The sequence below is a fragment of the Chaetodon auriga genome, chromosome 15, assembly GCF_051107435.1.
Source record: "Chaetodon auriga isolate fChaAug3 chromosome 15, fChaAug3.hap1, whole genome shotgun sequence".
NCBI classification, from domain to species: domain Eukaryota; kingdom Metazoa; phylum Chordata; class Actinopteri; order Chaetodontiformes; family Chaetodontidae; genus Chaetodon; species Chaetodon auriga.
The window spans coordinates 3,417,170-3,440,416 of NC_135088.1; the positions used below are offsets into that span (position 1 = coordinate 3,417,170).

At 44.2% G+C, this 23,247-nt stretch overlaps 1 protein-coding gene across 1 annotated transcript; it reads right to left on the reverse strand.

Annotated features, from left to right (window-relative positions):
• Positions 1–1,114: 1,114 nt before the first annotated feature.
• Positions 1,115–23,155, reverse strand: rabep1 (rabaptin, RAB GTPase binding effector protein 1). The gene is made up of 18 exons (XM_076750339.1): positions 22,997–23,155; positions 19,393–19,521; positions 18,944–19,147; positions 17,935–18,095; positions 17,347–17,466; positions 16,928–17,063; positions 16,348–16,526; positions 15,622–15,732; positions 14,554–15,015; positions 14,021–14,125; positions 13,806–13,922; positions 12,282–12,380; positions 11,020–11,160; positions 8,927–9,116; positions 7,601–7,656; positions 7,199–7,297; positions 6,687–6,803; positions 1,115–5,237 (listed from the first exon to the last, which is right to left on the reverse strand). Exons 1-18 carry the CDS (start codon positions 23,040–23,042, stop codon positions 5,136–5,138), a joined length of 2,574 nt encoding a protein of 857 aa, XP_076606454.1. The 5' UTR covers positions 23,043–23,155; the 3' UTR covers positions 1,115–5,135.
• Between the last annotated feature and the right edge of the window lie 92 nt (positions 23,156–23,247).

Consider the following 23,247-nt stretch of genomic DNA (forward strand, 5'->3'; position numbering starts at 1 on the left):
GAACACTTTTGTACAGGACCACAACTTTATTATACATTAAGGTGCTGATTATTTCCTCCATTAACTGATTTATTGTTCGGTTTGTAAAAATTGTGAAGAGAGTGATAAATGGACGGTTTGCCCAACCATTAATCCAAAATGAAAAGTTATTAAAACAATTCAAAATAATTAAAATAACTAAAAGGAAAAGCATAAAATTTTTACTTTACCTGGTTTAATTCATAACAAATCATCACATTTTATAAGCACTTTTTTTTATATGTTAAAGTCATAAAGTAATCAGTAACTGAAGCTGTCACATAAATGTGGTGAAGCAAAAAGAGCAATATTTCCCTCTGAAATGTAGAGTGGAAGTGGAAAAGAAAAAGGTTCTCAAACTTGTACCTGAGTACAGTACTACAGTCAGTAAATATGTCTTCTGTAATACATTTTTGACAGGGTTGGTGTGAAGAGTAATCAGGCTGCTTCAAAATCAGCTCAGCTCCCCTCTAATGGAAAAAATAGAGAAATATGCTAAAAATACAATTAATTATCTATATTATACCTGGTAATACTGTTAACTTTTCATCTAGCGCCATCATCAGATCCAAATTTCACTGTGCAGTACTTTGGTTTCTGAGTAAACACCTGCAGTACTAATAACAAGCATATCTGCCTGAGCTGTGCTGCAATCAGTGTTAATTAGCAAGTATTAGCATGCTAACATGCTAAAATAAGATGGCGAGCATGGTAAACACTACATCTATGAAACATTAGTATGTTAGCACTGTCATTGTGAGCATGTTAGCATGTTGATGTTAGCATTTAATGCTAGCCTCAGAGCAGCTAGCTTAGCTGCAGACTCATATTAAAGTGTTCGTACAAACGTTCACAGGAAACGTCAGTTTTCAGGAGCAGGACTCCAACAGCTAGCATTCAGACATTCAGCCCAAACCTTCAGGTGTGACCAGTGTTTGAATTCACAACTCATTTTAATCGTTGTCGTTAAACGTCTGGAGGGGATTCAATGCACCTGAAGCCGTTTGCTGAAGAATTACCACACATGTATGTCACTCTGATGATGTTTAGCATGAAGGGAGAAAAAAGATAATCAGATTAAAACTCAGCACACAAATTCAGTGGGCAGAAGTTTATGGTAAATATTTGTCAGATTTCATCGTATTCATCATTCAGCGTGCGGCTCATGCCTCTCTTTCAACTAACGAGTAAATGTACAAGTCAACATTTCACCTTTTTTTTGGACAGTCAGAAATGCAACAAGTGGATTTGCAGGTTCACACACTAGGATTCGACCGATATGGCTTCTTTCTGGAGCGCTAACAGCCAATAATCAGCATTAACGTTTGGCCATTTTTAGGGCTTAAAAGCACCAAAACTCTAAATAAAATAATTTTATTCTTGTTGAGAAACAGCATTTCAATCTCTGCTGAAACTGGAACAACTGCATCTCCTGCAGCTGATTGATTATTCATTAAAAAAAAAAGGTAGAAACTTTATCAAACTATCAATCAGAAAATGAGAATATCGGTCAAACCCTAGAACAGAGCTTATGAACAATGAGTCAATTCATCAGTGAAAAAGAATAAAAAGTGCCTCTGAAAGCTCAAACTGTGCACTCGAGTAAAGCACAAACATCTTAAAAAGGCCGAACCACGTCGCGCTCAGCTCAACGATTCATCGTGATTTACTGGAAACGAGACGCCTTTGAAGTAATTTACTGTCGATGCTTATGATGTCAGAGCTGACGGTGTTACAGCTGAACATACGAGGCTGTGAGATTTCAGTTTACATGAACAGTCACTACATCGACTGCAGTGAAACAGGTGCATTTGTCAGCATACACGAGGTTATGAAAACTACAAAAAAAAGCACATTTCCCACAAGTCATACTCCTGAAAAACAAACCGTTACTTAATATTTAGATTGCACAAACAAATCTGGGCTTTGAGTGCACTTCATTAGTCGTGATTCTCTAATTAAGCTAAAAACTAAGCAGCAGGTAGTACACAGTGTGAGCTTCCAGACCGCAAACGTCCGCCTCATTTTGACGTCTACTCCAATCGATGTGTAGTTCAGGATTCGCTCTTTTCATTCCAGCAGTGTTAAATCAGAAATTACTCCATAAAAATCATGACCAAAAGGAATTAGTGGATGTCTGAGACGACTGCTGATATTAAAGCCCCACTGGGCCGGTTTGTTACTGTGACAGACATGAAATTAGAGGGAGACTAAACATCAACAACAAAATTAAAACACACCAAGCCAATAATGCAGTAAGGCCTTCAGAGGAAACAATGTCCAGAATTCACACTGTAAAATTTCTCAGCTCTCAGCCCACAATCATACAGTTTTCTGTCAGTGCAACTCAGGCGGCTTCGCCCACACATCCACATCATCTCACAACACGCCGCGTGACTCCATCATAAATATCAACTCAACGTATCTACAGTATAGACATATGCAACATAAGGAAATGTAATACATGCGAGTCAAAAACAAAAGAAAACACAGTGATCGACGTCCTTAAATCACACGACGCTGCCGTGTGCAGGTCCACACGCTCTGTGCTGTGTCTGAGGGAGCGAAGAAAATCCATTCACACTCAGATTTGCCATCAAAGCACATCTGCAGCTTCGCCTTTTTAACCGTTTGAGGCGAGTCGCAATCTTTGATCAGAGGAGATCGTGACGGCCGACTCCCGGGAAATGCTTACATCCTTAAAACTGTGGAAACACTGAAACTGATAATTGGGGATGTCAGAATCACACAGATCCACACTGGCTGGTGAAATCTCTCCGGTCCTATTGTGACTGTTTGTTTTCTGCCATTTTTGACTCTATTAATAGTTAAAATCATTTTCCTCCAAGCTGATACTGACAGAGACGTAGTGGCAGCCTGAACATTTCAAATGTGGGCGTCTAAATTGGTCGAATATGCCAACGTGAACAACTTCCTACAAATATTCTTGCATTTATTTTTTCCAGCAGGAAGAAAAAAGCTGCAGTGTGGCTGATTATCGAGCAGCAGCTGTGTGATCCGGCCTGTTCGGCCTCGGTGAGGTTGAAATCCGGCTCTTAATCAAACTTAATATGGATTATTCAAAAGGAAACGGCCCAACTGTTCACTTAAAGAACGTGCTGTTGCCTCTGAGCTTCAAATAAAACGCTTCTCTGATCGTCTCAAACCTCTTTAAATCTTTTAGGCTGCGTCCAATTTTTGCAACTTTCCAAAACAGACGATAGGACAACGACAGGTGTGTGGAGGTGTGAACGCAGGCAGGGTTTGAACTTTTCTCTCTGTCGCTTTTCACGCAAACAAAGTGAAACACCACCAATGAACCACGTGAAAAGGTTGAAAACCCACTGAGTTCTTGTGAGTGCAGCCTTTCAGAAAAGGTGTAAACACCTTCAGACGCAGGCGGCTGATGCGTCGTACGACCTGGTTTCCTATGAAGCATACTGAGGCCTTTAAATCCACGTAAGGATCAGGTGATACTACAAAAGACCTGCTGTTGTCCCGCCACCATAAACCAGGTTTGAATCCAAATGTAGCACAAATTTTAGCTGAAATTTCAGAAATTCTGCAAAAAAAAAAAAAGCGAATTGTCTGTGCGTCCACTGCTGTTATGCTAACATTAGGAGTTGGTTCATCGAGGTAAACAGTAGGTGGCGGTAATGCTCCAGTCAGGTGTCAATAAAACAGAAGAAGAGCTTTTCCACCTCATCCAATCCTCGAAACTTGGGACTTTTCCATTTTCAGTATTTCCACTCATGTTTTTTATGCACAACTTGAAAATAAGCTTAAAAACCAGGCGCACGCTGCACATTTTCAGTCAGTTTCTGGCGTGTTTCAATGAAATAAAGAGAGTTGAAGAAGAAGTTCAAACCCTGGTTCCTCCACGGCGTGAAGCAGGTGTGAATATGGGATTCGGAAAGTCGCAGAAATTCACTCATTCACCGTTTGCCTCTAATGACATCCTTAAATTAAACCCATTAGTAGCCTCACATATGAGCTTGTAGTGATGGAGACACAACAGATAAGACGCTGACCTTAAACTGAGATTAAACACTGAGTTTCCCAGTCGGGCAGGAAAAGGTCTGCAGGGATCTTAAGGAGGAGCAGGGAGGGTCGTCAGCGCGAGGCTAGTTTTCCTCCACCATCCGGAGGTGACCTTAAATACAACGTCGCCCAATCGGCTGCTGCCTCTGCTTGTGCCTTGTGTTCGTGTGCTCTTCCATCGTGTGTTATTTAAAAGCTGCCCACTGTGATTTAAGAGCTTTAGAGCGACATTAAGAAAGTCCAACCGAGGTCAATTCAAAAAGGAGCAAAGCGTTAAAATCTGTTGTTTCTGCTCGCCTGAGCGCTCCTTTAGCCTGACACGAACCGGGTCAACTAGTGTTTCAATGGTTTCCTCGACAAGCATGAAGACGGGAAATGCTTTAAAGGAAAGAAGAAGGCTTCTGTCAGACGTTCAGAACACACACAGGAGCTGAGGACATGGAGGGTATTGCTCAAATTGGGTCATGTTCCTGTTTTTTTTTTATCCCAGTTAAGCGATGTGCAAGTATTTTCCATGAATTTCCTTCATCACGTCTTTGTCACAGGGTAGAAATGACCAGAACGAGGTGGAAAATGTCACAGGAAAAACAGCCAGAAAAGGTGGAAACAAAAAAAAACAAAAAAAAAAAAACAGGGAAAGAACAAGCGAGTGGAACGAGGAAGCGATTATCAACCGCTGTGAGGGCAGAGGGAGGAAAGTTATGCATCCAGTTGTTTTCTATTTACCTGGAAAGAGAAGCTGCGGATGAAAAGTGCTGGAGAAGACGACAGACCTTTTTGGTTGAGCTAATACAGACAGTCGTATCTACAGTAGAAACAAGCCTTTATCTCTCCCTCCGTCCAGACTCACACGTTTACTTATTTACATTTTTTTCTAGTGTTCTTCTTCATTATTCTATCCATGATCCAAGACTCTTAATGTACACAAAAGGCTCCTCATGCCGGGTCTGTCCTTGTCCCTCCTGACTCTTCCTCTGCGGTTATGGGGAGGAGGAAGGGTCGGATCAATAATGTTATTGGGCCAGTGATAAGAGAACGAGGGGAATGAAACTGAAGGCAGTCTTCGCTCAGTGGCATCATGTCTCTGGAAGCTGGTTGATGTCAGTCAAGTTGGTGTCATTGAGGATGACTCTGATCCGGTCCAGAGAGTCGGCCTGTCGTATTCGCTCCAGCTGCACCTGCAGACCAACGTGAACGAATCAGCTTCACGAAAATACGACTCTGATGAGACAAGAGCCGATACAACAATAAAACATGAGCCTTTTAGGAGGAGCTCTTTGTAGTAAAGTATAATATTCATCCGTTAGGAAGCCTCAAATCTCAATCAATGAAAACTCATCAATGAAAATGTGGCTTTATCGTATCATCTTATCATTTCCTTTTTTTATTAGACGACCATTAATTTGGAAAGTCTGATACCAGTTTCATAACAACGTGCTGTTTGCTGGATTAATACAAATCTAAACGAACATGCAGTCAATGCAGCAGAAGCAGAGACTTTGTCCTCATTATTCCGCAATTTCTTCTTTGACTACATTACCCATAATGCAACCCCACAGAGATTCGGGTGAGTCACGCGAGCAGCGGCTACAGAACTCTGAGTTCATTTCTTTAACTCCGCTCATCTTTAAACCTTCACAGCGTCGAGCATGAAGTTAATTTTTATTCCAGTTCAGTCGCACGTCTTGACCTTTGGATGGTGCAGCTACGAGGACGTCAAGCTACCGGCTGCTCAAGATGCAGACTTTTCATCTGACTGCCGCCAGGAAATGAGCTGTCAGAGCATCAGAACCATTAAATTGCACCCAAAGACAGAGCGGTGCTCGTTCCACTGCAACCACTCGCACATGTGAAGAAACACACCTTTAAAGGTCGAATAAAACGTTTGAATCAACTAAAACTACAAAAAAACACAAAGCTGAAGAGCTGATGTGTTTTATTTAGTCGTAAACTGAATATATTTGAGTTTTGAACAGTTCATAAGACAAAATAAGACATCTGGGGACGTCACCTTTGACGTTTTATAGACTGGACGATCTTCATGAAGTCTGGATTAATCAAAGTCAATCAATGATGAACATGATCATTCTTCTACAACGCTGCACGGCAGGACTGTCCCAACAAAACTTACAACCTTCTACTGATGGACATTTAAAGGTGAGGCTGTCAACAGATCTCAGAAATCTTCAAAAGCGGGTCATGAACACATCGTTTGATTTTCCAGAACGTTCGGTCGTTTCCTGAAACTGCTGCTCGCTGTCGCTCTTCAGAAAACGCTCCTCAAACAGGAGGAAATAGTGCTTTTATTGGGGCCTATTTTCAGCTGCAGATTAATCCTCATTTGGTGCTCCAGTGAGTATTTGGGGCAGCAGGGCGGTGTGTGTGTGTGTGTGTGTGTGACTGACTCTGCAGAGTGTGTGTTCATGGAGTTTAGCTGTGTGGCTCTTTCATGTGTTTCAGCAGCTTTCACACAACAATGGAGCTGGACGGCTCAGAGGACGACGACACGAGGCCACGCAGACAAAACTTGAGAGCGGGATCAACTTAATGTCGGTTTTTCGTCAACAAATCTGCCGTTTTAAGTTCTTCTACGTGATTCTGTCGGTGCTTTGGCGACGACTCCTTACCTGAAGAGTCTGAGAAAGTTTGACAAAGTCCTTCTGAACCTGCTCGCTGACATCCAGCTCCGTCTGCAGCCGCTGGGCTTTATCTCGCTCATCGAAGACCTGACTCTCTAATGCAGCCTGCAGTGAACACACACACACACGCACACACGCACGCACGCATGCACAGATGAATTCACTTAGAAAGGCTAAATGGAGCCACTAAACTGCGATAACATTACAGATGAAGTGAAATTAATATTTCACTGAAACACATTTACTGAATAATTTAAAACAATGTACGAGGAGTTTAGTGTCGTCAGCAGTTCACAAGTGGCTTCAGATTCCCTGAGATGCTGTAAAATGTTTACATATTGTGCGAGTCGCGTGCAAAGATCTTCATGTTCAGCTTCATTTAGCAGATTTAAAGAAGGAAATATGATAAACTGAACCTCTTACGGGATCTCTTATGCTCTCATATTCACACTAAATGAGTCGTTTTCTGAGTGGAGTTTGGTGTGGGAGCTGAGTCTGACCTTTGCAGAGGTGAGCTCTTTGAGCTGCTGCTCCAGGCTGATCCTCAGGCCCTCCACCCTCTCCAGTGTCTCCGTCTTCGCCATCAGGCTGCTCTGCAACTACACGAACAACACGTTTAAGTAATATATATATCAATAATATGCACAAGTACTGAAAATAATACATTTTACCAAGAGTTTATGACTGAAGGCAATGAGAGAGGGCAGCATTGAGACTCCTGAGACAAACATCTGGCTCTTTAGCTGCTAAATGCTCCACTTTGTTCATAAGCTAAAGGCTAACTTTGTTTAGCGGTGTCCTGCATCACTGACCACATGAAGCTTGGACAAAATGAGCGACAGGTGCATCAGAGGAAGCTGAAGTCGAGTGTAATTCTGTGGTTCAGTAAGCAGAGTGCGTACCTCTTCCTTCTCTGCTTTTATTCGCTCCAGCTCTGTCTTCAGACTGGAGAACGACGCTGTGGGAAGGAGACATCATGAGAGGATGATACCGTTCAGCGTTCACCTGAATCTCAAAGCCCTCATATTCCCTCTGGGATCATTACGCAGCCGCTGGAACAACAAAGCTGAGGTGATGGCAAAGTGCGTTTGGCTGGTGTGAAACAGACAGGAAGTGATCTACGTGGCAAAGCCTGAGAGCTAATAGACCGACTGAGCTTTCAAATCAGTGCTGTAATAAAACACAAACAACAATCAAACATTCAAAGGCCACGTTGTTTTCTGAGAGCTCGGCTAATTGGTCACTTTTAAAGTCCAGAGGAAGAGGAACCAAAGTCCCGTCTGTGTTTCCAGTGGATCTGTCAGGTGTGACGGTTCGTGTTTATATTTTATTCAGCTAAAGTATGAAAGTATGATGGAAATATGTCCTGGATTTATTTATTGTTCAGTACTTCCTGACTTTGTACAACAATAATTCCTGATAATATCAAATCAATGCAACCTGCAGCTGGATAAGTAGCACAAAACGGACAGATGGATTAACCAATTAAAAACAGTTAATGAATTTCAGTTCATTTCTCTCTTCGCTGCAGGTCTGATGTCGCTGATCGTCGCTCTCTTTAAACATTGTTTGTGACATTTCATGAGCTAAATGATCAATAAGTGTTGGCTGCAGCCCTGATTTGAACATCATATCAATGTCACACCAGACACAAGCACTGACCAGAAACAGAGACGATTTGGACGCCGGTCAGGCGAGGTGACCAATCAGCTGAAGCTCGAGTGAGTGAAGTCCTTTCAGTAAACAACGACACACTTTAAAGGCTGTGAGTGAACACACACGTCTCACTGAGCTGCCAAACAGAGTTAAAACTTCACCAGGATGAACAAACACCTCGATTTAACTCATGAGCGTCAGGTGAATCATCTATTAATGCACTTTTCACTTCAAAAGATGTGAGGGGAAGCACGACGCTGCAGGTTCACTACGGTTATTAGTCTTACGGCTAATCAACACACACGCACGCACACACACGCACGCACACACGCACACACACACGTAGAAGCAGGTAAGTGGCTTTTCAAAGTGTTCGTCATACCTTCCAAGATGTCTGAATGATCAATGGAGAAGAAACAAAAGCAGAAACAGAGGAGATTGTAAAAAAGAAAAGTCCAGAAAATGAAAATATGTGTGCTGGAAAAATCCCCACAGACGCTCAGAGATTTGAAAAGCTTCACTACAAATGATCGGTTAGTTATCCGCCGTGCGGCCGATCAGCCGAGCCTCACCTATCTCCTCCTTACAGCCCTCGATCTCCAGCTGCAGCGTGTCCTCCAGGTTCTCCTTCAGACACTGCTCGGCCTGGATCTGCTCCTTCAGAAACAGGATCTCGGCCTTCAGCTTCTCCTCCATGTGGTCGGCGGACGTCCGTAACGCCACCAGGTCCTCACGCAAACGCAGCACCAGGCCGTGCAGCTCCTGAGGAACGACGAAACCACATCACAGGCGTCAAAGCGGGGAATCGTCTGTGACTTTCCTCCTCAAACGTAGCTGGAAAATGTGATGTTGTATGCTGATGACACACACCTCTATATCTAAAACACCTTAACTAAAATAAGTATTTACATTAAACTGTAGAACATGTCGGCATCCGCTGTCTCAGAGTTTTACAAACCGCTGAAGGTGTTTGACAAATTGATCACGTCGTCTTTCTTTTGTTGCACTTACAGATAATGAATATTGTCATTGTTGACTCCAGCAGATTACATCCTAAAGTCTCTTGTATTGAGATCGTTTTATCAGCCAGACCCAGTTTTCTCGTCTTAAAAGCAAATCCCTCGTCTGAAACTTACTAATAGCAACTAAGAATCAGGAAGGATTTCATGCACAAATGTTGGAATGATGTAAGAATATCAGGTGAAGCCCAATTAGGTTAAGCTTCTCCCCCAGATTAGCACGATTTCTGATATCTCGATACAGAAAATAGAGATTTAAATGTTATGTGAGCAGCTTGTTTAACCACCAACAAGCTGATAACGTCACTGGATCATTGCTTCTGCTCCACCTCCACTTCAGCTCTACACGACCAGAGCTGAGCTCAGCGAGAGGCCGAGAGTAACAGTGTGGGAGCAGATGTGTGTTTGGGGGAGGAAAAAAAAAAACAGATAGTAATCAGAAAAGTAAAAATGTGCAGTGACATTACGCTGGAGCAGAGAGCTTCTGTTGGTTACACTGCAGGGATTATGTTTCTGTAATCTGGTGTCAGATTCCTCACATCTGTGCAGCAGCACCGCTCCGCTCTGCTCTGACAGCCTTTAAATGGAAAACAGGCGGCTGTTAAGTGACAAATGGAGCGCACCCAGAAGCATCTCCTCACATGAACCCAGACTAACGCAATGTGACGCCGGCATCAGGACGTGTGATAAAACCATCTCAACTCAAGGTCCGCTCGGCTTTCCTGGATCTGTTCCATGCTGCTTCTGACCTCTGAGTCAAAGCTTTCGACGCGTCCTGAACTTCATTCACTGAAGAAGACCAGGAGAGGACGTAGAAAACTACAAAAAGGCGAGCGAGCGAGCGAGCCTTGTGAACCAGCTGTGGAAAATCATAAAGTACGTTTCATCAAGTCCTGTCATTCTGAAGTATTTGTGCTTGAGTATTTTACTGGAATATCATTAAGCAGTACTTTATGCTTCGCTCTTCAGAGGGAAATATTTCACTTTGTGCTCCGCTACATCTATTTTACAGCTTTAGTCAGTAGTTAATTTAAATATTAAGATTTTACATACAAAGATCAGCATATTATAAAAACGTGATCAAGCCAACAAGTAAATAAAGTCTTTAAATAATTAACATTTGCAGAGAACAAAGACTGTATTTTAACACATTAATGTGTCACTCATAATTAATAATTAATAATAATATGTACCAGATTTGAAGGCATGGCACACAATCAGATTTGTATTTAGTTACTTAGTAAATAAATCTTGGTTTTGTATGACTTGATCAAACTTTAAATTCATCTTAACCTTCGATTTCTCACGGTGTTTTTACTGCTTTGCTTTTCTAATTAAATCTAAATTAATCATCCGCTCTGATGTAAATTCACCGTAATGATAAAGGCTGAGTTTCAAAACTAATACCAAGAACAATATTCTTTACTACATTATTCATCTTGAAAAGATCTTAACAGAAATAAAATACTCGAAAGTTTGCACTTTTTTATCTAAATTTGTTGTTATTGGATCAAAGATTAAGCGAATAAGACAAAACATTCAATGCTAGCTCTTGTACTCGAGACCCTTTGCTCAGTTCAAAGGAGGTTTCGAGGTTCGACATCGAGCCGTCTGAGTCTGAACGAAGTGACCTGAGCTTCACGTACTTCCACAGAACTGGGCATCTGGAAGTCCTCCTGCTGCTGCAGCTCGACGTGCAGCCGATGTTTTCCCTGCAGGCTCTCGTTGTCTCTCTGCAGTCGGCTGAGCTCGTCTGCCACCTGCTCCCTCGACTTCACCAGCACCGCCTGCAACAAACACAGACGCAGTAAATCACTGCATCCCATCGTGTGTCAGCGCGTCTCTCGTGGAAGCGGCGCTGTTTCGGCACCCGGTGAGGAATGACTCACCAGCCAGCGTCTACTTTTAGAGCCGCGCTGCATCTGATTCTCCCCGCAGAGCCACGGCTTCTGCTATGTGTAACGTTACATTCACGACAGTATCAAGACCCACGTCTCTTTAGATCAAAGCCACCTGCAGCGAAAGCAGCGTCTCACTCTTCTGTTTGCAGACTTTGTGCTATGACACAGCTTGCAGCTGCACATTCATTACTGAGGATGTTTCTGTGTCGCTCGCTTCTTCCTGTTTTTCCCTCACAATTTGGAAAATGATCCGCTCGAAAGAGTGAGTGCACTTACACGACTGGCTAATGCATGCGGGACTTTTTTCAGCGATGGACACTGCTGGACGAGCAACGTTTGGACATATTTAACTTCTTTTTTACAAGTAGAAAACCCTGCAGCCAAGAGCTCCAACGAGTCAGCACATATTTGTGGCTGGGAGGAACACTGATGTTATGTAATGGCTCCATTTTACTTCCAAAAAAACAGGGATTTTGTTCTTTTAGGTTTAAACTGGACCTCAAACACTCGGGCCATTGATCGATTAGTGGTCTGAGACAGGTTTGTTACTAAAATGTGGACATTTTCTGTGTTTTATACTATATCAAATATCAATGGGCACTATCATGTTGTTTTACTTAATCACATGTTATACTTCACTGAGCAACGCATACAGCATGTTTTGCGGTGATGTACAAATCTGTCATTTTTGTTGTGGTGGATGAGCAACGAGCAAATCATCATGTCTAACGTCATTTTTACAAGCAGCCGGAGCTCGGTGGTGTCAGCACATGTTTGTGGCGGGGAGGAACAGTGACGTTATTGCCTCAGAGGCACAAACGGGGAGTATCCAAGAGCTGCAATCCGGTTTGGAGGCACTTCGAAAACCACGCCGGAGCCTGATGTCGAAACAAAAAACTCAAAGTCTTGCCAGCATTAACAGATTCTGACATTTGGAGGAACTGGAGATCCAAACACAGCTGGTGAGAGCGAGCGGCGCGGGGCTGATGGGAGAAAACGCTGCTCACCATCTGCTCCTGGGTGTTCCTCTTGGCGTCACTGAAGGCCTGTTGTAGTGTGCTGAGCAGCGTTTCTGACTCCTGGACTCTCTGCAAGAGGGCGGACACCTACGACACAGAAAACATCAGTCAGACCAGAGAAAGGCCTCACAGGTCTTCACAGACAGAAACACTGGATGCACATTATGCAAACACACTGTTAAGCTGCTCATCTTATACCATAAACCACAGAGATGGTGCACTGAAAATGCTGCATCATCGTTTATTCTTGAATAAGGAGGCACTAAAGGCCAGAAGAGCTCTGAAAAAAGCAACTCATCACATTCTGCTGGCAAAAACTCTGAATTTGAGAGCACGTGCATGAGAGCAGCCCGATACGAAAGGCCGATAGTACAGCTCAGGAAACACTCTGACCGGCAGATGCACAGACTGCTGACTTCCTGTTTCCAGCAGTTTCCAGCAGTTTCACAGCGCTGGTACCAGTTCTGTCGGCAATGACCCTCCAGGGTGTGAACTGACGCTTACTTTAAGGACCGTGAGAAGGAATGCAAAAGGAAAATGTAGTTTGTCCTGTGACACCACAGAAACAACACGGCGCTCTCAGCCGCACTGACAGATCCTCACAGAATCACAGAATTATCAAATCACACATAACTTTAAGCCTCCCGTTTATAAGCAATCTGGTTTTATCTACATTTCACGCCGCGTCCCAGCTTTTTAGGAATCAGGGTCTTAAATCACGTCTGACAGGTTTTTGCTATCTGACAGCTCTGGACTGCACAGCAGCACAGCTTTATGAGCGGTTTATGACTCGGCTCATCGTCGCAGCCACAGGTCTGCTGAATAAAATATGGGATGCTTCAGGCACCAGTTTTGTCAGACCTGTTGGAGAGAGGATGAGTCATGCTTTGGCTGTTAACCTGCTGTCGTTGTGTAAGGAGAGAGGGATGATGGGAGTGGACGTGTAGAGGAGACAGATCTTTAAATTGTGATCTGATTTTGTGTGTTTGTGTTGTTTTCTATGTGGACTGTGTGACATGAACGACAGCAGCAAAGTTAGTTTGTGTGCAGCAGCTCATGATTTAATGACTGAAAGTAGAGACGTCGGAGGGGACGCACACCTGCTGCTTTCAGGTGGCTGTAAGTGGAGGAAATCAGCTGAGAGTGCTACATGTTTGGAGCTGAAACATCTAATCGATCAGTCGAAACAGATTTGATAGTTGACGGATGGTTTGAAGGTTATTTCTCAGGCAAAAATGTCAAAAATTCTCTGCTTTTAGCTTCTCAAATGTGAGGATTTGCTGCATCATTAACGACACCTCAGTGAGTCTTTGCTGGTGAAAAGCAAACAGCTGCACAAACTGCAGTTCCTCAAATGGCCACTTGGCTCCAAAAGTCAGTCAATCCCCATAGACCCACACATTAAAACGCACAACTGTTCAGCAGAAACAAACATGTTTACAGATATCTGAGCAGAACAGAACGATGTATTTTCCCTGTTTAAAGTCATTCATATGTTCACTGCGTCCAAACCTTAGCAGCTGTTTCCTCGTTGCCAGCTTTGACTGAATCTTCCAAACTCTGTTTCTCGGTCATCGTCCTCTCCAGCTGATCGTTGGCCTGACGCAGCATCACCTGCAGTTTCTTCACCTGGAAGACAGCGTGATGGAGGATCCCTCCAGTGAAAACCTCTGTGGTTTGATGTTCCTGCAGTAAAAAGATGATAAAGCGACGGCGGGGACACAAACCTGATCTCGTGTCTCGGCCTCTTGTCCTTGGATGGCCTGCAGCTGCTTCTCGTAGTTGGAGCACATGTCACAGCGTCGGCCGAGCTTCCTGCCAGCGTTCTTCACCTGACGGCCCACAAGAAAACCACCAAACACTTAATAATATCTATCTGATAACGTCACGTCTGACACCTAATTTAATGGAATATTTGGGTTTACGACACTCCTCTGACACCTCAAAATGAAAACAATCTGAAATCTGCAGTGTGCTATTTTGCCAATTAACTACGAAGATTATCAAAGAATGTAATGTTCTCCTTCCCCTCGTTCTAGGACCGAGCACGGGGAACAACATCCCAGTATGTGCCAGGAATTCTTTCCAAAATCTGGGCCCATTTTTGGGAAAAATGACATCATGTTCCCAGGATTTTTAGCATGTTTGTGTATCAACAAGTGTCTTAATCAGACCTACAGAGCAGCAAGGCCGACTCCAGAGAGCCAGCGTGCTGAACTAAGACTACTGAGACTGCTCTGATAAAGCCTGTGTGCTGCACCTCTTGCTGCAGCAGGTTCCACTCGCTGTCGCTGACCAGCCTGTAGCCGGCGGGCGGCAGGAAGGCGGTGTCGGGGGCGTGAGAGATGCTGGACAGCAGCGACGCCGTCTCCTCCTGCTCGGGCGTCATGGCCTTGATGGCCTTCTCCTGGTCCTTAGTCAGCAGGAAATGACTCGCCGTCAGCTTGATGGAGCTGAGGGACGAAGTTTCTCCAAAGCTACTGTCCGTCGCCCCGCAGTCGGCCCCCACCAGGGGCCCAAAGTCCGACTCGTCCAAGTGGCTGGCCGACTTGGCTTTGTGGTTGTGTCCGCCGAGTCCCTGCTGGACGGACAGCGAGGAGCCGAGGCTGTCTGTTGACTGAACCCGCCGCAGGTTCTCCTTGTAGGGGTCCATGGGGCCCCCGGCCACCACCTCAGTGTCTAAAGAGTGCATGGAGCCGTGGCCGCTGTGGTTGGCATGAGGCTGAAAGAGAGAGGGGGCAAATTAGCATCCTGAGAAAAAGCCTCAGAGGGGTTTTATTTCTAGACTCAAGACTAAACACACGACATGGAAAACACTACTAAAACCAGCTCAGTTTAATGGACGTCTGGGACAAAACCATGAGGGAAACTGGACTGTGGACCTGCTAAAAAACCAATCATGGAACAGACAGATTGTCGATCATTCAGGCATTTAATGCAGCATCAAACCGCAGGTCAAATGACATCCTGCTACAACCAGCGTTACCTAATTTCAGGTTAAAATTTTGGATGTCTGAAACATTACTTTGATATTCACCAAATAATTTGTCACAGTGACTTCAGACTTTCTGCTTCAGCTGATCCAAAAACAGGAAAAAATCTCTGTGAGATCCTGCTGCTGTAAAATTTAAACAGACCAAACAGCAGAAAGCAGCTTGGAGCAGCGTCGGTCTGTGGCTGCTGGAAACACTTTTCCAAGGACAGACGTGAAGGTGCCGTGTTGCCTGTTTGAAGATCACGTTACTCAAAGGGAATTCAATATGACGTAAGATGATAATAGCCTGCTCTGTAGTCTCTGAGGACGTATCTCGTTACATGATGCTCGTACCTCCTCGACGCTCAGCCCGAGGAATAAATCCTCCAAAGGCTCGGTGCTGTCTCCCACCTCCTCCTCCTGCAGCTCCTTCACTTGGCTCAGCCTCTCTTTCTCGTCCTCCTCCTTAGATGGAGGAAAAAAAAAAAGGTTAAATCACAATTTTGTTCATTGTTCCACCTACATTTACTCAGATTTACGCAAAGTGGCCACATTATTAGGTACACATGTAAAATCAGCCATAAATTCTACCTTTACAAGATAATTAATGGAATTAGATGTTCATTATTGAGGTTGTAGTTTGCAGTGGTGTTGGGACTGGACTGTATTACACCACCTAACATGACTCTGTGGAGGCAAACCCCTCCCACTTCATGTCAGGGGGGAAACAAAACTTAATCTACATTAATTGGAAATACGTATACAGTACTATACGGTGGTGTAATGGTAGAAAAAAGTGGTTTTGTATAACTCAGTTTTAGGGTTATGGCTCAGTGTATTTTCAGTGCAGCAGGGAAAACAAGCTTGTGTTTCAGCTGACACACATCTAAAATTTCAAAATAAAGTTAATACAGAATAAGATCCGTCCACGTCACCACCCACCCAAACTGCCCCGCATGGACCTCCAGGCAAAGACTCACATCCACGCAGCCAACTGACGACTAACGAAGCCACCTCGCTTCCGGGTGAGCTCAAACACAGTAAAGTGAGGTGCTGTAACACTAACGTCCGTGTGCATACCTGGTCTTTCTTCTTCATCTCCTCCACCTGACGGAGCTGCTCCGACGACAGCACGCTCTCTATCCTCTGCATGTCCCTCATGAGGAGGCGCTGGGACTCCAGGAACTGGTCGTTGGCCCTCTGCCATGTGTGTTTCAGCTGGTTGTGCTGCTGCCGCTCCAACTCCAGCTTGTGACAGACTGAGACAACGAACAGCAGCAAGAGAGGAGAGATTGACACTGCTGCCACTGACGGAAAAGGCTTCACTCCACCGCATCGAAATACATCTGCAGTCTGGAATCGTCAAGCTGTGCAGCAGTTTCTAGTGCGGCTGTACGCACAGCAGAGTTTTCCAGGTCATCTCTTGAGTTGCCAGTTTTTATCTGACACTTCAGATAGCAGCGATGTAGGTGAGATAAGTGTGTGTCTGCACAGAGCGGGTGTAGACAGCCGCCTACGTTTAAAGTGTTTCTGTCTGGAGTTACGTCCATCAAGACAAAGACTCTGCCAGTCATCCCTCTGACAGCTCCGCCTGCATCCAGCCTGCCATAACTTCTACTAATCACCACAGGACTTTCACATAAAGAATAACAATAAGTACCATCGTGCAGCTCTTTCCGCAGTTTCTCTGCATCTTCCTGCAGAACGGACTTCTGAGTGTTCAGCACGGCCACATACATCTCCAGGTCTGTACGGCACGACTTCTCCGCCTCCAGAACGTGATTCAGCTCCTTAACCTGCGAAAAAACACAAAACTCTCAAACTTAAAATTCATTTCAGAAACTTCTGGGGCAGCAGAACAAGCTGTAAACAGTAGTAAACAGTAGTAAACAGTAGATTTCAGAGATCCTGCCTTCAGAGCAAATGTGCCTCTCTGTGAATGTCTGAAGCAGCATAAAAGCTTTTCACTTCTAATATAATGACACATTTTCAGATTCAGTTTATTAGAAAGAGCAGGCTAGTATCGTGTCCAGCTAGCATCATCTTCAAAGCCGGACCACTGACTGAGTGCTGACTGACCTTTGAGGCCTCCAGCTCCTTCACCCTGTCCTCGGCTGTGGTCAGCTGGGCCTTCAGGGCTGCGATCTCGTGCTCCATCGGCATCACCACCGAGCGCAGCTTCTCTGCATCCTCCTGGGCCTGCACAGGGTTTACACCCCCCCATTTAAAATTCACACTATAGAGGTTTATACCGGTCTTTAAGGAGAAGTGTTATTCCATCTTTACAGGAAAATAAATAAAAGCGTGACTTCACACCAGGCTGAAAAGCAGAGTTTCACTGTTTCACACCTGCACCTGTAAACACCCTCAGCGGTGATGTCACAGGGTCCTGGAGTACACCTGTACATCACTGCTGCAAGGTGAGAAGTTAAACACCGGAGGACACCAAAAACAAGATTTTCAGGGGCGTTAAATTACTCCAGTGAAATAAAAACTAGAATTTCCAGGTTCCACTCCTGAGTCATCTCTTTGTTTCTGTCAGATATGTGTCAGTTTGAGTGTCTCTATTTTTAAATCTTTAAGGTAAAACATTAACACATTTTTCATTACTCATCGTGAGCAGCACGTCTGTAAAATCCTGCAGTAAAGACAGGAAATGAAACCTACTTTCTTCATTTCGTCCTCCAGGTTCTCCTCCTCCTGGCCCTCGGTGAGGCGGCGTCTCAGCTCGCCCACTTCCCTCTCCATGGCCTCCCTGTACTGGTTCCACTGGGCTCGCTCCTGCTCCAGACGTTGGTGGAACTGGACCTCATACTCACACACTGTTTCTGTGGGAGGAGAGGGAGGATAACAAGTCACTCATAAAACTCAGAAATCTGGTGGAGCATCGATTCTATCTGAAAATACTTCATGTACTACTTGTGTCATCGGTGGTTCTTCCACTACTTTACTGCTGCGTCACTGCCTTCTTCCTCCACTCAGACACTTCACCTCTCTCTTCGTGCCACATCAAACCAAACGCTTGGTTATCTCTCCCTCCTATCTCTCTCAGCCTCTGCCTTCCTCATTCACCCAAACACAAACCAGCTCCTTTCGTCCACTCGAACATGTCAGAATGAGAAATACAACGGCCCAAATTTCACACCAGTAAACAAATTCGCCAGCAGCTGATGGAAACAGTCAGTTCTCTTTCACACTTTTTACTGATAATCACATCAGCCTCGCCTGTCTGTCTGTCTGTCTGTCTGTCTGAGCCGCTTCATCAACAACACTGAGAGCCAATCAGAGTGCTCCGCATGTCTGCATGTACCAAAAGAGGCTTGTGGTGAGTGCTGATTGGCTGCGTGCTGCTGCTTCGTGTGGCTCGTGTTGTGTCTTGTGAATTCGTGTTTTTCGTCGTCTTTATGGCGTCTCGTTGTCTCGATTCCGGACATTTTATCCCTTTAGAAGTTTCAAAACATCTAAGCAAAGTTAGCCAGCTGGCTAACACTGGCACATCTAAAAGAAATGGTTTACAGCAGCAGGAAGCAGATTTCATCGTTCATTTTGAACACTTTGATTTTCCACAGCTCAATTACGATATGTGGCGTACTTAATAACGTGTTCTTTGTGAAATGTTACCGTATGATTCGGGAGGTTTTCACCGCACTGCTGGTGTAAGAGCGGCTCAGTTTACCTTTCATGATGGCCTGCAGCGACGCCACCTCCTCCTGCCACTGGCTGCGGACCTGGTCGATGGCTTCCTGCTTGGTGTTTTCCGACACGGTGGCCACGGCTTTGATGGTCTCTATCTCAGACTGGGCCTGAGCCAGCTGGTCCTGGATGGAGCTCAGCTCGACCTGGGCGCCCTCCAGAGCCACGGTCTGCCTCTTCAGCTCCTCTGAAGGGGGACAAGTTGGAGCAAAGATGACATGATTGATGGAGGTGGAGGCAAATGTGTAAGAGCAGAAAGGAGGAGAAGGGAATGTGTTATTGTTTATGTTTAGAAGTGCATTATGAGAGACGTCCCTCCTCACCAAACCTTATTACCGTACATATCTGAGCTCTCCTGTTAATTATTTATCCAGCAAAGGAAGCTACAGTATGAGCCTTTCTCATGAGCTTGCGTGATTATAGGATCCATACCTTCCTTGGTCATGTAGAGGTCTTTGAACTTGGCTCGTTTCTGGTTGAACTCGGCCTCCAGCTGCTGCTTGAGTTTGATAAACTCGGCCCTCTCCTGCTCCAGAGCCGCCACTCGCTGCTGGAGCACCTCTGGATGATGGAGGGAAAAAAACAAACACACAGGGCTGCAATCAATCAGCAGCTGAGGTTAAAAACAGAGCTTCAAATTAAAAGAAAAATCCAACTTTCCTTCACGATAACACTCAGAATAACAATAATCAACATGCACAGACTGCAGCTTCTCTGACGGGAGCGTTCGCTGCTGTTCTTTCTCTTCCATGAAAGAAAACTTAACATCTTTGAGTATTAGGTGACTTTTTGGACAAAGGATGTAAATTTGGATGCTGGGAAATTGACATTTTACAGACCAACCAATTACAAAAGTAGAAAAACAATAATTAGATTAATCAGTAATGGAAATAACCGTTATTTGCAGCTCTAATTCTACCAGTAACTAAATCATGTTTATTAAATCAGTTGACCTCAGAGGGGTCTCGAACCCCCGCAGGCTTCAAACCACAGCATCGAACTGTACTAACTAAGTTAAATTAAGAGTGAAACCCTCTGCCTGCCAGGCTAACATCACTTTACAGCGTCACATTCACCATTACTGATAGCTTTTAACGTTTCCTTGGACACAAACATCCCTCCGAAGCACCAAAAGTCACTCAAATAATAATGCTGTATTGTAAAATTGAGGTCTTAAGAAGCTGAAACAGAAGAACTTGATATAAAGTAAGTGGACAGCAACAATTGATGCCCCGTAACAAAGACAATAAAGAAAACAAGCAGATGAATTATACTAACACGACATATGACAATTTCCCCAGTGTGGGATCAATAAAGTCTTATCTTATCTTACACAAACACATAAAACTATACAGGAATGAGCAGACGAGCACAGATAATTCAGCAGTCATCCATTATCATTTTAACAAACTCAGTGTTCAGTCATTTTTGACTGATTTCTCCTGAAGTACTCTGATTTCCCATTCAGGCAAATCCAGAGTTTTCGGGACTTTCGGGACCAGTTAGTCACACATTATCCTTTGATATTATCAAAGCACATCAGGTGACTCATTAAGTCTTCTCAAACAAACCCTTTCAGACAAATTGAGATCTTACTCAGCATAAAACATGACTTTTTATTCTACATCAAACACGTTTTCCTTTCGTTAATCCAAAACCTAAACTGATGAACAAAAGTCTTCCAAACTGAAGTCACAGTGTTTTCCTGTTGCTTCCAGCTTATTTATTTCCTTTCTTATTCATAACCAGCGGAGCGAGCAGAGACACGATGATGTCCTCCATCACAGACAGACAAATGGAAACATTGACCAGGACGAGCAGCAGGGCGGCTCAGCTCCACCGCGATCATGTGACGGCTGAACAAACTCCACGGCAGAAATTCCATCAGGACACGAGCTCCACATGTATTCATATGGGTTCTTGGTGGATTTAGCTTACAGGACGTTAAGCCCTTCTGTACTGTCGCAACTTTAACTCAAAGCAGAGGGCGCTTCGCCGCCTTGGTTTTAATATAATGGCTAACCAAACAAACGTTTGTGGACTTGTCATCCCGTCTGCGACGCCGTGAATAACTTAGTCATTCAGCTCAGGAATGCACAAAGATCACATGAATCTCTATTTAAACAAAGCCAGTAATTAACCGAGAGACGACAGCAGTTCACTCAAGCTGCAAATATGGATGAAGCTCAGTGTCACTGCACCGTCCAGCAGTCACACCAATGCGGCAACATCTAGAATCAGCGATGAAAATACCAAATAAAAGTCGCCTGGGGACATAAAAGTATACGAGGCTTGTACGTTACACATGTAGACACTGTAGTGGAAACACTGTTTGCCTCTGAGCGTGTGTAGTACTAAAGGTGTGCACAGTAAACTATGCAAAGCCTGACACTCGCTGCATTATCACCTCACAAAAAGCCAAATGTTTTCCTATTTTAAGGTTAGTACACAGGCATATATTAATACAATAAACAGGAAAACTAATGAAATGAAAGATAAAAAGAAACAAACAAACATAGAAGAGTCTCAAACCATCCACACAGAAACCCTGTGGTCATCTTTACATCAGATACCTTCACGTACAGGGTTTAACTGAATGGACTTAGATGTGACATTTAATCAAATCAGCTGCTGTCCTAAAAGCGGCTCCTGCCTCATCCTATAGAGCGTTTCCAGATGCAATAAACGCTTCTAAAAACAAAGAAAAAATCAATCTTAACAGCTGAATAATCAAAAGTATCCTGATAATAACCTTTATTACGTTACACTAAACCCTTTACAGCACACTTTCCAAATATTGATTAAAAAGGCCAAAAATCCATTTCCATTTGCAATGTCTTTCTATATTCAAGTGAGAGGTGTCAATATAAGGTCTTACAGGACATGCTGGAGGTCAGGCACCTTCGCTTTGTCAAAGTTTACGTCATTATACTCTGATTGTACTCTCTGTACCACAAATCAAACTTCACATTGACTCTGTTGGATAGGGATCAATCCAATGATCAAATGGAGGAATCGTACATGGCATGAAAATGTTGTGCAACCTCTGAAACAAAGAAAGAGTGAGTGCCAGAGGCCGCTCCATGATGCTGGTCGAAGTCCTGAAGAAACCACCACTAAATCACATTATTTTGTGGTTCTCTGATGTTTCCACAGCAGCGAAACTGCAGGATGGAAACGGGATCTTACTTTAGCCCCAATGATGCGTATGGAGACATTTTTGCTGCTGGAGCACAGAATGCAATGTAATTAGTCTGCTAAATGAAACCTATGAACAAAACAATAATTCTTAGATATTTATAATAACCTCCAACTACACTCTCAGCCAGCAGAACATCAAAGGCTGCTTATATCAACTATATTTATGGGTACAATTCTTAGCAGTGACTGACCATAAATTGTCATCTGACAGGTGTGACTGCTGTGCAAAATAAAATCCGAGTGCAGGATTAAATTTGCTCTCACTTAAAGCTACAGCACACACTCCCTGCAGGACCCCAGGATGGCCCTCGGACCACTGCTTGGGAACCAGAGGGAGAAACCTCCTGCAGGATCAGCCTCCTGTATTATGGTCCAACCCCCCGAGTGTGCGGGCCATACACAGCACATTGTAATGGACTGATAAGATCCATATGATCCATGTTATAAAGGCTGGCAAGGCTGGGCCGGGCTAGCAGAGGCCAGTGCCGACCTTTAGATCAAATCAGTCAGACGAGCTCAAGCTAGCTAACCGGCTAGGCTGCAGAAGCTAAAGAGAAAACAACGTTAGCTTGGTTATATTAGGATGCACTAGCACACAGCTGTTATTCAGCAATATGAAGCTTTAGTAACTTCCCGCAAATTAGCTAAAGTCGACGTTCGTAAATGCACCAACTGCGTAGTGTTAACTGTTCAATATAAGCCAGTGACAGCCAGTGACACGTCGCCCTGATGATGCTAACTTGCTAATGTTGTCAAGGATGCAGAGGCCGCTGGCTTCGGTGCTCCCAGCCCTCAATACTCCCACCACAAAACACCACGAACACAACAAATTTACCGTCATGTTGGGACGACAGAGGAGGTCCCGAGGCCTGCTCGGCCATGGTTTCCTGAGGGGGACTTGAGGCAATTACCAGGGAAGTGGGATAAGCGCTAGGAGCGTCCAAGAAAACAGGCTAACATCACAACCAGTGTTAAGATAGCGAGGGGAGAGAGCACGGTTTCCGCTTAAACCTTCAAAATAAAATATAAGAGGCTGCTCGATGACGCCTGCTTTTAGCCATAACGTGCGGATATAAAAACAAACAG

What these genes read in the sequence shown, in the direction of transcription:
- rabep1 (XM_076750339.1), bottom strand. Translation starts at nt 23,042, where the DNA reads ATGGCCGAGCAGGCCTCGGGACCTCCTCTGTCGTCCCAACATGACG. An exon ending in TCTGTCGTCCCAACATGACG is followed by an intron (nt 19,522 to 22,996) that starts GTAAATTTGTTG and finishes TCCATCATCCAG; the next exon opens with AGGTGCTCCAGCAGCGAGTG. An exon ending in GGAACACCCAGGAGCAGATG is followed by an intron (nt 11,161 to 12,281) that starts GTGAGCAGCGTT and finishes TGTTTGTTGCAG; the next exon opens with GCGGTGCTGGTGAAGTCGAG.